The sequence below is a fragment of the Limulus polyphemus genome, unplaced genomic scaffold (genome assembly GCF_000517525.1).
Source record: "Limulus polyphemus unplaced genomic scaffold, Limulus_polyphemus-2.1.2 Scaffold114, whole genome shotgun sequence".
In the NCBI taxonomy this organism is placed as follows: domain Eukaryota; kingdom Metazoa; phylum Arthropoda; class Merostomata; order Xiphosura; family Limulidae; genus Limulus; species Limulus polyphemus.
This window is the reverse complement of record NW_013665724.1, coordinates 1-14,124: the sequence shown is the minus strand read 5'-3', so window position 1 is coordinate 14,124 and position 14,124 is coordinate 1. Positions and strand designations below refer to the sequence as shown.

The following is a 14,124-nucleotide window of genomic DNA, read 5'->3' as shown; positions in this document are numbered from 1 at the left end:
CTGAGTGTAAGATGGAAAAGCATCATTGATAAGAATGGAGACTACTTCACTTAATAAATGTTTTGTTTTGACATATAGGTTGTACGGGTTTTTTCATCTAACAAAAGCAACATTAATTTCTTGACGACTTTATACCTATTCCAAAATGGTAGAGATAAATCATGTAGAAAAATGTTTCATATGTTAACTACAACAAAAAAAAGTCATAATGCTTAACAGAAACTAAGTGTCAGATTATATGCTAACACAAACACTGCAATCAACTTCAGATATGAAATATGATAAGAAGTCCATGCTAAATACCCGGCCAACTGGCTATCTGCACTGTGTCCACCACAGAGATCAAACCATTAATTCTAGAATTATAAGCCTTTACATTTACAGATAAATTGGTAAAGACTAGAAGCAGTATCTATAAGTTTTAAACTTTTTATTTGTTAATAAAACATAAAGAGTGTTGAAGATACTGTATGATTTCACAATTGTAATAGAATATGTTCCACAACATTTACAATTAACTGCACAATGCATAGTACCTAAAGTGGAACAAGTCTTGACAAGTTCTGTTATATAGGCCTATTCAACTTCAGATATGAAATATGATAAGAAGTCCACGTTAAATACACTATATATTTCATAAAACAGAAAGTAATTTGAGTTGTCATTTTTTTCTACAGTTGATCTTCAATGACTATTTTTAAAATGTAACTAAGAAAGCTTCATTATACTTATTAGTTGATAAACTTCAAATGTATTCTTGAAGTTGTACACAAAATTATTTTCTTTTTCTTTGCAGAATTACTTTCTTTAAACAAAAGAATTTTTGGAACTATCCTATTTTTTAGAATTTCATATCTTGATAAAACAATATTTGAAATTTGATATAATTATTCAACAAGAGAGCCACGTTTTATTCATAAACTGATAAAGTTTTCACAAAAAAACCCTAAATCTTAACATGATAAATAACACCTACCAATACTTTCCTTTCCTGCACCATACGGTGGAGAGTGGGTCTTTGTAAATGGTCTTGAATCTGTTTCAAGGGATTTCTTAGCTGAGTAAAAGTAAGAAAAGTTGTATAATTTCAAACTACTTTTCAGCTTATCAACACCACAATATATAAATGTCAAACAAATGTAAAGTTATTCTCAAAATCAAATGTATTACAAACAGGTAATACTATATTTCAAACATATTACCACTCCAGTCCAAAACCTTCTATACTAATTTCCAGGCTGCACAAATTATTAAAAGCACCAACTTTGTACATTCAACAAAAAAATAATTTAGAGCACCCAGAATTTTACAAGTTGTTCCTTGTAAAGCTACATACCAGGGTCCAAAATTTGCAAAGTTTCTAAAAGGTTCTTCACAAAATTTCTAACTGGTCCTCCAGGGATTCTAAAAGGTCCTTATCATGTTTAACTAGTCCACTTCAAGGATATATATCTGTGTGTTTATTTCATTTCATCAGTTTCAGATGAGTTTTTTTTTTTTTTTAAAGGAGGACACAATTGCAAATATGTGCATATATATTTTACAAGTTCACATCATGATCAAATCTCAGTCTAGTTAAAAAAATAAAGTGTTCAACTAAAGTTGCTAAATGAACATTTCAACACTACTTTCTAAAGTACAACATGACTCAGTACTAAAGCATTACTTCAGACAAGAGTTTGAAACAAGATGGCAGCTATGCACTTGTTGTTAGTCACTAAATCATCATGCTTTGTATCCAAATACTAAGATCATTGACTTGCTTACAGCTACAGGTACTTATTCATTTTTGGATCTCCAAGAGAAGTGATGATTGTGGAAAACCAAATTTGGGTGAAAGGAAAGATGGGCCTGATTAAGTGAGTTCCCCAACTGAAACAATGATCAAAGCGACAAAGAGGAGACGGCTGACTATTAATGTATCCATACTTTACGTCTATGCAGTTTGAAAATAATTGGTGAAGAATGCTGGATTTCTTAATTTATCTTGATCAGTTGATCATTTCAAAGGTTAGTTGACATCAAAGACAAAATAAGAAACAAACTACACAGAATATCTGTTTAGTGAAATTTTGAATAAGCAAATTTGGATCTTATGAATAACAAGTAAATTATTATGTTTTCAAGAATGTATATGCTTTGTGTGATTTAAGAATTTTTAAATATATAATGGCTAGTTATTCATTTAAATGCTTCAGTCATAGCATCTAATCTAATAATTAATTATAAAAAGAAAGGTATCTCCTTTCTGTGAGTTAAAAACTTTTAATTTATTAATAAGTATGATACAAAATAACTCTTAATAGCACTTTACTTCAGAGCACTAAACTGCAGAAAATACTATTATAATAGTCTTGTATCTGTCTGAGAGAGGCTAGAGCAGTGATTCTCGAACAATGGGTTGTCAGAGTGTGTGAAATGGTCACAAATAGACTTTCAAAATAGATAATGCAATGTTCCATATCAGCTTTAGTATAATGAGTATTTTACTTCTTGAACCTAACTTCAATGCTGAAAACTTGCATACCAGTACTTGACATTTTGGTGCTGTTTTGCTATGTTTACTAGGAGCCTGCTCTTCATATTTGTGTATTAACATCTTATTAATACCATTCAAGGAAAAAAAAGTGTAAATTCAATACAGTAAGCACTTTCTTAAAGTTGGTCAATAAAATTAGACTGGCATAATTTTCAGTTCAACAGTAATCTCAAACAACAGATAATCACTGTACAACTCCTTTGTGAATTTTTCTTTTCCTCACTAAAATTTGTAATTTCAGTAAAGTGTGTTTTGTGTGTTTTTTCTTGTAGCAAAGCCACATCGGGCTATCTGCTGTGTTCACTGAGGGGAATCAAACCCCTGATTTTAGCATTGTAAATCCGAAGACTTACTGCTGTCCCAACGGGGGACAATATAGTAAAGAAAGATAATAATTTATAAATGACATAAGGCTTAATCTATTCTTCAATTTGTTAGCCCTTCCGTAGTAAACTAATTCTTCAAATCATGACTCTTCAGTACTGCTTGGAAGAGCAAACCAGTGATACATACTCTGGTTGCCAAAATGTTTTATTTCAATTTTTAATGCATTTATAATAAAGTTTTCTGTACTACTTAAATGTCTGTTTATCTTACATACATCGTTTAACTTAAAAAATAGCATTTTACGTGACAAAAGACAACTTGCATAAATAGCCCATGTTTTCAAACTGCAAAATTTTACTTACATGCAACACTGAGAGTTGAACACTTATGGTTAGTTGTTGTATATTAAAGAACATAATTAAAACTTACTAGTGACAATGATACAATTTTTTGTATCTAAACCTTCAGTTTCTCATTTATAGAAACTCAGTATTCACTTGAAATTTCAGGAGTTCTTTAGTTGATATTTAGCCCTTATCTCTGCCAAAATTACCAATGAATATCAGAGGTAAAACTGATGATATGCATTAGCCCAAACTACAGTCCAAGTGTTTCATGATTTTTATTTTAAAAAATTACTCTAAAATGGATGATCAAGACATTAACATTTAACATTTTAAATTATAAAAACCCATGTACACAAATTGACTTTTGTGTTAAACGTTATGACTATTAATCACCATTAAAATTATTTGCAACACATCACAAAAAAATCACCTTTTCTCTGTCCATCTCCATGGCCTGAAATTACACCAATTAAAAGCACTGACTCACTTGTTGCAATGTATTTGAAGTATATGATTTGCAACTGCGGGTATCACCTAAAACTGATGATTTCTGGGAAAGTTACATTACATAACTAACCAACATAAAGTTCTTCTATTTCATAATTATAAAACATACAAGGCACAAAATTTTAGCATTTAAAAGAAGGGGGGCTCCATGGTATCAAACAATATTGGTAAAGCAAGGAAACGTGTGATTCCAACAGAGAAAAACAGGTTACTCCAAGACGAGCTACCAACCACACACACCGAAGGTAAGAAAAAGCTTGTCATCAGTATTAATACAGAAACACACGGTCTATTGCAGTTAAACCGAATGGAGGAACATCCCTTTATCTTTTAAACAAGTTCTCCTAAAGTATATGGCTTGAGAGCACATCAATTTTCAGAATGTTGTACAGGCAGTACTAACATGCAACGAATGGACATATAGTGTCACATTGGACAAAGCATATGTCTACTTAAATGTCTGGAAATGTTTGGGCAATATATTACCACCCTGCCAAACATACAACATTTGAAAAATGGTACAAGGTAGGAAAAATATTTTCCAAAGGATGTACAAATATTATAAGTTATAGCTAAATATACAATGAAAATACCAAAGTTAACTCTATGTTGATATGTGGTCACTACCAGAAAAGCATCCATACATATGTAAAAATGTATTTTAAATCCTCACCTGGTGGCAGAGAGTGACAATGAAACACGTACCCTTCACCTTGGGATAGAGAATCTTGAATGTAGACACAAGGCATGAAATATAAAGCCTTTACATGGTTGTCTATTGAAAGTATGAATTTTGAAACATTCATATTGTGGTACAAAGTTAGGACAAAATATAGAACCCAAATGTTTTAATTTTCCTGAAGAGCAGCCTTGTTTGTTATTTCAGTCTCCTGAATTAAGGTCAGTAACTGAAATTAACAACCTTATTTTTAATTGTCCTACACTTAAGGTCAGCAAAAGCCTGTTGAGTACATATGAAGTATTACCAATGTTTATGTTTCAAGTAAAGGTCAGCAAAAGCCTGTTGAGTACATATGAAGTATTACCAATGTTTATGTTTCAAGCAAAGGTCAGCAAAAGCCTGTTGAGCACATATGAAGTATTACCAATGTTTATGTTTCAAGAGAATAGCTTCATTTTTCTTTGTTGTTTTCATTCTTTTAACCCTTCCATGCTGCCATTACTCAAATGTACTTTTATAAACCAATCTACAGTGATTCAGATCCTTGTATTTGCTCTGAGAAGGTGATGATTTTATTAATTTAAGCTGTATAAAGTTATGGAACATGAGGTAACAATAATAAATACTGTGTGCCATCAAACTGTAAGCCTTAGCATAGTTAATATGTAACATTACCTTCACTAACCTTGACTAATGGTAAGAAAATGCATCAATAGTTTACACTTCCCTTGCTAACTAGATGGTGCTACGTGTAACATCATTTCCTATTACTCTAATTAAACAGATTAGAGAAACAGGAAATTTAACTTGAAGACAATTTTTGCCCTGAAAGTGAACATGGAATTATTTTTTTATTGAGTCATTGCACATAAACACTTTGTATTCATTAATAAAACAAGTCACTTCACTCCCTTAATGTCACTGTGTGTTTTTATTGTTAAATCCAATACAAATTAGGTCCATTTTAAGAAAGTTCACAGGCTTTTAGACTTGTGTTTCAATATCATGGAAACAAAAGGCAGTATATATTCTATAGCCTCAAGCCTAAAATATACAACATATGCCATCAGTTTACAAGGTAGCCATGTGTTTTTGAAATCCCAAAACATGGTGTTAGCATTAAACCATCCAGTCAAAAAAATTTACCATTAATGTTATTATTTCACAAGCATGAACTTGCATATATAATACAATTTTAATACGAACTGGTGAACGTATATTTTGCTTGAAAACTGCCATACTTAAGCTTAACGAGTATACTACACCTTTACCCAAAGAAATAGATCAGCCAAGTCTACCTCAAGTGGTAGACTCATGACCAAACTCTTTGGCCTCATAATAACTTTTAAGGACTCTGTATTATGTAAAACTTGAACCTCTGGACCTAGCTAATATAAGGACAATCTTGTTTTTCATACTTTCACATTTTTCCAAATCTTCTGTTGAAGAAATACTAGTTTTTGCAATCACAACTGATTAAAATCCTAGACTTACCTACAACTAAACTACATCTGAACAATGGAATCTATTTGCAAAAATTAAAATATAAAAATATTCAACAAATGTTTCCATCACAAAACTACCATTTAGTTTAGCATAAAAAATTTATATATATAAGCACGAATGTCTCTCCCTCTCTGTGGGTCTGTTCCTTATGCACAGCCATATCTTTAAAGCTATAAACTAAACACCTCGGGGTACAGATACAACTTTGAGTGGGAAGTAATATGGGCTATGTGACCATGGCCTCAGAGGCCATTTTGATGCTGCAAATTGAGGGCCAAAATGACCAATATAGCAATTTTTGACAAACAGGACAACCAACTGTTTTCAAATTGAAAAGGCCAGATTTTTTTTTGGTAATGTGTGATCAAGACAGCTATTATTTACATTTCTTCTCTGTGTGAGGATGTCTCCTAATCATTCTATCCACAATCAATTATGTGTTAAAACAATTTAAAAACTTTGTGGAGTCTTCATTTGTGCTCTTTCCTCCCCCTCTTCCTTAACACATACATTCCTACTCTCTAACTCTCCTTAACTGAAAAATGCTGGTACTTTCTCTCAAACATGTGTGCACACTCCCTCAACTAAATAGGCTTGCTTCAGCCATATCTTTTGCTTTGCTTGTGTGTACTCACAAGAATGAGCTATACAATGACTTTACAAAAACATTTGGTATTGGCAAATTTTCATTTATGTTGTGTTGCTACAAGAAGAGAATAAATCAGTTCTTCATTAAATGGAATGATAAAAAAGAATATGTTGTAAACAACACTTGACCAAACAGCAATAATCAGGACACCAAAAAAGATGGAGAATTTTGTTTTGGAAACTTGAAATGTCATGCAAGAAGCAGGAGCAAAGTATCCAGTTGTACTTTGATTAAACTAGCTTTAGCAATTTTTTTTTTTCTACATTGTTATTTTTATTGATTTTAATCAATATAATTAGTTAGGTAAAAAAATCCTGATTAATATGGTTGATTTAATCAAAACAACTCAAGATATTTAAAGCCATTTTCATCCGAGCAACACTGGGTACTCTGCTAGTAAATTACAAATTCATATACCACTCCACAACAACATGATAACGTAGAAAACAGTACAAGATTCCATTTAAAAAAAAATACCATTTGATCTGAGAAACAGTAGGAGGAAAAAGCAACTATATGCATAAATTCTGGGAAAACAGCAAATCAAGGAAGACAATCTGGTTTGTTTGTTTTAGAGCAAAGCCACATTTGGCTATCTGATGTGTCCACTGTAGGGAATCAAATCCTAGATTTTGGCATTGTAAGACCATAAACTTACCACTGTCCCACAACAAGTCTGAAAAATGAGCAGCTACGTATATACAAATCTGATAAATGAGCAAATAGAGGTATACAAGTCTTGGAAGTGAGCAACTAAATGTTTACAATTCTGTTAAATATGCAAACTAAACTAAAGGCATAAAGTATATTAAATGGGTAGCTAGTGGTCAAGTCACCTCTACAACTTACCTGACATGTAATTACTTGAGCACATTTCCTCTTTTAAAGTCATCTGCTCAATTTTTTTATCCAAGTCTTCACAATTTGACTGCATTATATGAATGAAAGTTCTAAATGCTGAAGGCCCTTTTTTATCTAAGAGCTCTAAAATTAGTTTTTTAGCACTTTCATATGATGTGAGACAACTGATAGTGTCAATATCTTGCTTACTCAAAACTTTTTCTTCATAAAGATAATTCATCACACTTTTTGGGAGTGCTGTCAGTGTGCTGAGGAGTTCTTCACATTTCTCCAAGTCCTTGGCTTTCTCCATTATCACAAATCTAAATGTAATGAGAAAAAAAAATGTTTCTAAGTATATCAGTAGAGTTGGATTATAAATAGAAACAATTCAAATATGTACTATTTTTCTTCCTGCATATCAATTTTATAAGGATGAGCCCATCGAAAGAAGATCATTTATCCACCGAGGTTACCCATAAAAACAAAACAATTTGCTAAATGTTTTAAAAGATCAATCCTAAATCCTTGAAGGAGTTATGAAAGAAGAAACTTGGAAATGGTGAAATTCTTGATTACTGGAAGATTACTAAAGTGATCATTGGTTTTGAAATGAAAGTGTCAGAAAAATCCAAAATATTATACAGTAGGTGATGTTAGTAAAGCATTGAAACTTAATGTTACAGATAATACTGAAAAGCATCTGAAAAATTAGAAATTATCAAAAGTAGTCAGCATAGTATATTTAATTAAAACAGGGTTTTCTTCGAATTAGCAGCTAAGACATCCATTTTCTTTTTTTTGGAAGAGGGCACCTCATTTTGCTTTTAACTGATTTTCACTCAGATAATTTTCAATACAAGAGATTAATTAGAAATTAGTATTAATTTATTATTGCTAAAAATAACTTGTGTATTGATAGAAAATGGGCTTTAGAAAAAACAACAACAATAAATTACAAATTAGTATTCATTTATTATCACTGAAAAAACTTGTATGATTGATAGAAAATTGGCTTTAGAAAAAAAAAGTGATGACGAATGATGTTTCTTCTAACTGGAGTGATGTGACTAGTGGGTTCTTTTAACAGTTTTTGTTTATTATGTTAACAATTTAGATAGCTTCTTGAATTATAATTCATGCATGTTTAAATTTCTTTATGCCATGAAACTTCTGATAAGTGATCATATTTTGGAATATTTCTCTTTTACTCAAAAATACCTACACATGTATTTATTGGAACAATGATGAAAGTTAATTATCCCATTGCTAAGTATTAAGTAATGCAATTACCAGTTATTTAGTATTTAAAATATCATCCCTGCCTCTGGGTCCCTGAAAGCAATTTATTTTACCTACATATGTTCTTATGAAATGTATGAAATTACCCACCTTAATTTTGAGCATACAACTTTGGTTCATTATTGAAATATGATGTCAGTCCGAGATATGCAGAAGGGAGATGTATGATTATCTGGTTTAGGTATGTATCAAGTGATAACTTAGATTAATGAATTATGATAAACATAAAATTTAAGGACAAGAGACCTGTTGGTCCATCTAGGTTGTTTCATCCACTGAATCAAACTAAACTATTAAAATAACAATCTAAATGTCAGCTCTTATCATTTAAGTATTCAAAAAGCCTTTGTTTAAACTCCCTTAAAATTAAATTTACCAAATTCACCATATCTAAAGACAACCCATTCCAAAGGCCAACTGGTTATCCTGTTAGAAAAATACAATTGTTTTAGCTAAGAATACTCTTACACTGCCAGAGTTTGCATTTACGTCTCCTTGTCCTATCATTCTTGCCATTAAGTATGAAAAAAAGGTGATGCATCACACTATAAGTTCCCTTAATAATCAGATCCTCCATAACTCTTCTTTTTTCAAGAGAAAATTTCATAGATCTTTACCTGTTTTCTATGACAACCACTCCACCTGAAGTATCATCCTAGTATCCCTCCTTTTATTCCTTTACAACTATTTAATGTCCTTAAACCTTTTAAGGTAAAAAGCTCAAGAATGAACACAATACTCCAAATGAGATCTAACCAATGACAGTGGGCTATGCAATAAAATGATGACTCTTTATATTCTGTTTAAATATTTCTGTAAGTATATGACAAAGTCCTATTTGCCCTACTGCTAGAAACAGTACTTTGCTTGGATGGCTTGAACTAAAACACTGGTTAAAGGAAACACTAAGATCATTTTCTTCCATAACATTGTTCAGGTAAATACCATCAAACTTTTACTTATAATCCAAATTATAATACCCCACATGCATTAATTGCATTTATTATAATTCAAAACCATCTGCCACTTAGTTAGTTTTACTAGTAGAGCTACCATTTACTCAACCAACTCCCCAGTCACCAAATATTCTAAATCCTTATATAAAGCAGCATCCTCCTCCTTTGTGGCAAGCAATATCTTAAACCACAATATCAACACAATTTATTGATCATTCCTTCATCTATGTCAAGGATGTACATCAAACAGAGAAGGTTCCAACACTGAGCCCCAAAGTACCCCACTTGTGATATTAAGTAACATACAGCCCAAGTTCAAAAGATTGATTTCAGGAATACAGTCTTTGAGACCCAATAATATACAGCATTTGAAATTGGTAATAACCTCATATGTTTAATGGATGGGTGACTGACCAACCAACTTCACCTACCTTGTATCCACCAACCAACCAGTCTTATTTAGCACCCATCTAATTCTGTATTCATATGTCATTTAAAATCAGTGTCTTTGATACTGTGTTTAGAAACACATCAAGGCTTTAGAGCGAATCCTTGTATCTCCAGGAGGCTGCCATTGTGTCACTCATTTTTGGGAGAAGAAGGGATGTTATTGCTATGTAGATCAAGGAGACACCAGGGAGACTTAAGCTATCTGGACAATAAACCAATTTGACTGAAGAATGAACTCCATTTGTAACAACACCTCTTTCTTCTCTTCAACCATTTTTTGACCAAATGAGCCAATTTATCATATACTCCCATCGAGATAATTTAACAAGCCCTTTAATTTCATGTGACACCTTTTCAATGCTTTCAGAAATAGAAAATCCAGATATACCAAATCCACCCCGTTACCCTCAACAGAATAAGTAGTATGCCAGTGTCAGTAACCTGTTAAACTTAAAGTAAAAGAACGTTAAAAGATTAATTCTCCTAGCAATAACGTTAAAAGAGTGAATTTGAGCAGCTATTCTCATTACTATGTTGTTTTCTTGTTTTAGTCAAACTATTCTAACTTCGAAGTATGTGTAATAGTATTAGTAATAATGTACTTAATGTAGCCTACTCTGTCCGACTCAGATCGGAAGTTTAATTTATCATAAAATGATAAATGTTATGAAATCACGTAAATCATAATCATACATAAAAAAACAATTGAACAAACACAATAATCGATTAGATCAAAAATCTCTCTTAATTAATAACTCTAACCTACCTCAATATTAAATAGTCCGAACTTTTTAAAAACAATATTTCCCTGAATTCTCCGAAACTATAGAGGGCAATATGGAACACGAAATCGAAAATTTCACGACACATTAACAACATAAAAATGTGATTGGTAAATTTATAAATCAAAATTCGGTTCTATCATTTTTATTGGCAATTGCGAGATCAAGTTAAAAAATTAAGTCATAATTTTAACATTTCTTGTAACGATCTATACCCACGTGAAGCTTAAAACATTTTATTTCTTACAGATTATTTAAATTATGAAAGAGTAATACCACTGGGCAGCAGAAATATTCCTACCGGAGAAAACTCAAGTGATTCGTGGTAATTTGATAGTGCTGTTTATAAAATGTAGTCAGAATTTGTCCATCACCTCAAGATTTTGAGTTGTGTAATATCTCAATATTTTATCTGTACAACTTTACTTGGACAGTTTCATGGGTAAAAGGTGGGGTCAATTACAGGGGTGGGGGGGGGGTGTGTGCTAGGGGAGCCGTTTGGCTCGGACCTCAAGTTCAAAGGGGGCCTCAAATTCAAATACTTGTTATTTTTTGCATTTGTTAAGTTTCGCCACTTGTGTTATTGTACAGAAAAAAGTTAGAAAAGCATTTATTAAATGTTAAATAAAAATATTCAAATTATGTTTAACTTTACGTTTGGGCTAATGATTATATTATTTTGTTTTCATATGCCATCATTTTTATTTTTATTATAGCTACAGCCTCAAAAGATAGAAGTGGCGGGCCTCTCTTAACTTCTGAGAGGGCCTAGTAAAAGGCATACATTTTTAATAACTTCAAACATTGGCTGTATTGTATTGATGTAAACTTCCAAATATATTGTTCATATATGTTATTTGTTCTCGATATAATTCCAGGTGGTTAGGGCGCTTGACTCGCAATCTGAGGGTCGCGGGTTCGAATCCCCGTCCCACCAAATTTCCCCTTGGTGTTTTATAATGTTATAGTCAATCTCACTAGTCGTTGGTAAAAGAGTAGCCCAAGAGTTGGCAGTGAGTTGTGATGACAGCTGCTTTCCCTCTAGTCTTTCACTGCTAAATTAAGGACGCCTAACGCAGATAGCCCTCGTTTAGTTTTGCGTGAAATTCAAAACAAACCAAATCTCGATATAATTGTGCGAATTGCAACACTTTTGTTTCATTCCCACGCTCACATGCTCTGTTTGCTAGAATATTCGAGAACTCCTCGACCGAGCATAAAAGGGGCAGAGTCAGACGTATCTGTCTCATTTGCTCTCATTTACTCAGTTGATCACTTCGTCTCGCTCCGTGCACAGTCAAAACAAAATTCGATCTTCTTCCTCGCATCATACCTGCGACATAATAAAATCCTGCAAAACTTTGTTTTTAAAATATTGTAGACTCAAGTTCTGTAAATATAAAATAGTTTATATTTTTTAGAAAATCTTTTGAAATGCAGGCTGGATCCAATTCAAATAAAGTCCAAAAGTGCAAAAATAACCCAAACAGCTTCTGTTACATTTGTGGAAAATATGTTACAGCTTCACGAAAGAAAAACATCACACACAAGGTAAAGGTAGCTTAATACTACCACTAATTTGGGTGTAAAATTTGTAACCAAGATAAACACGTGTATTGTACGCTTTGCACATCTGGCTTGTTGAATAAGAAAAGAGTAAGTATGCCATTTGCAGTTCTCATGATATGGCATGAGCCCAAAGATCATGTAACTCAGTGTTATTTTTGAATGACTAATATTTCTAGCAAAATTAAGCAATACATTATATATTCAGATATTACATCTGTAATGAAACCAATACTGCATGACGATGGTCTTCCCTCGCCACATCCACCACCGAATTGAGAAAAAGATGAGTTATCCTGTGAAGAAGACAATGAATCATATTCATCCTCTTCATCTAGCAATTTTATTTCCGTGGCACCTCAGCATAAACTGCCTCATCTGATCACACAGAAAGAGCTAAATGATCTGATTCGTGACTTTTCTATCACAGCAGCATGGGAAACTTCTTAGCTCTCGTTTACAGCAATGGAAGTTATTAGTTACAGAAACAAAAGTTTCAATATACCAGAGTTGGCTTCAAAGTATTGCTTTTCACTACAGCATACAATATATTTTGTGTTTCTGTACAAATGTTGATGCCCTAATGATATAATTAGGTACAAAACAAAATCCTCAAGAATGGAGATTTTTTTTTTACCATCAATACATTTAAAGTTAGTCTGAAAGTGTACTTTTGCACAATGGGAACATTAAGCCATCGATTCCTGTTGCTCGTGCTGTGAACATGGAAGAAACTTATCAAAGCTATCAAACTTATCAAAGTATGATCATCATACTTCAAATAGGTGGAACATTTGTAGTGATCTAAAAGTTATTGCACCCCTGCTAGGCCTGCAGAGTGGGTTTACCAAACATTGTTGCTTTTTGTGTCTCTGGGATGACCGAGATGATGAAAATCCCTTCAAAAAGAAAGAATGGCCAATGAGAGAGAATAACATACCAGGGAAACAGAATATCGAATATATATAAACCTTTAGTGAATCCTCAAAATTTTTCTGCTCCCATTTCATATTAAAGTGAGACTAATTAAGAACTTTGTAAAAGAAATGAACAAAGATGGTAATGATTTCAGATATGTGTCTAACAAGTTTCCAAAAATCAGTGAAGCAAAAATGAAAGGTGGTATGTTTGTTGGGCCACAGGTTCTGGAAGTACTGATGGATGATGATTTTGAGACAATGTTAAAACAGAAAGAACTTGCTGCCTGGAAATCATTCAAACTGGTTGTCAAAACTTTCTTAGAAAATCATAGAGATGAAACTATGCTTTGATGATTGATGATGTGCTCGAGAACTACAGGAAAATGGGTTCTAGGATGTCACTAAAGACACACTTTTTACACTCCTATTTAGACTTCTTTCCAACTGATCTAGGTGCAGTGAACGATTTGCATGGTGAGCGCTTCCATCAAGCTATTTCTACAATAAAACAACGATATCAAGGAAGATGGAATCCTACAATGATGGGAGATTACTGTTGGTTCTTACACCATTGAATTGAGAACACACACAAAAGGCACAACAAGGCAAGTAGGTATTTTGTACTAAAAAGAAAATTAATACCATGATGAAAGTTTTGAACATAGACTGGATTATTGTCGCTTTTTTCAGATGAAAAAACCCGAACAACTTATGTATCAAAACAAAACATTTATTAAATGAAATGGTCTCT

At 32.5% G+C, this 14,124-nt stretch overlaps 1 protein-coding gene across 1 annotated transcript in view; it reads right to left on the bottom strand.

Moving 5' to 3' along the window:
* The window catches only part of LOC106471608, a 25,195-nt gene extending 16,382 nt beyond the window's left edge, over positions 1–8,813 (bottom strand). Inside the window, exons 1-3 of the mRNA XM_022401074.1 lie at positions 8,790–8,813; positions 7,407–7,720; positions 977–1,057 (exon numbers count right to left, since the gene is read on the bottom strand). Coding sequence (XP_022256782.1) covers positions 977–1,057; positions 7,407–7,710 — 385 coding nt within the window. The 5' untranslated portion in view covers positions 7,711–7,720; positions 8,790–8,813. The remainder of the gene's footprint in view (positions 1–976; positions 1,058–7,406; positions 7,721–8,789) is intronic.
* Between the last annotated feature and the right edge of the window lie 5,311 nt (positions 8,814–14,124).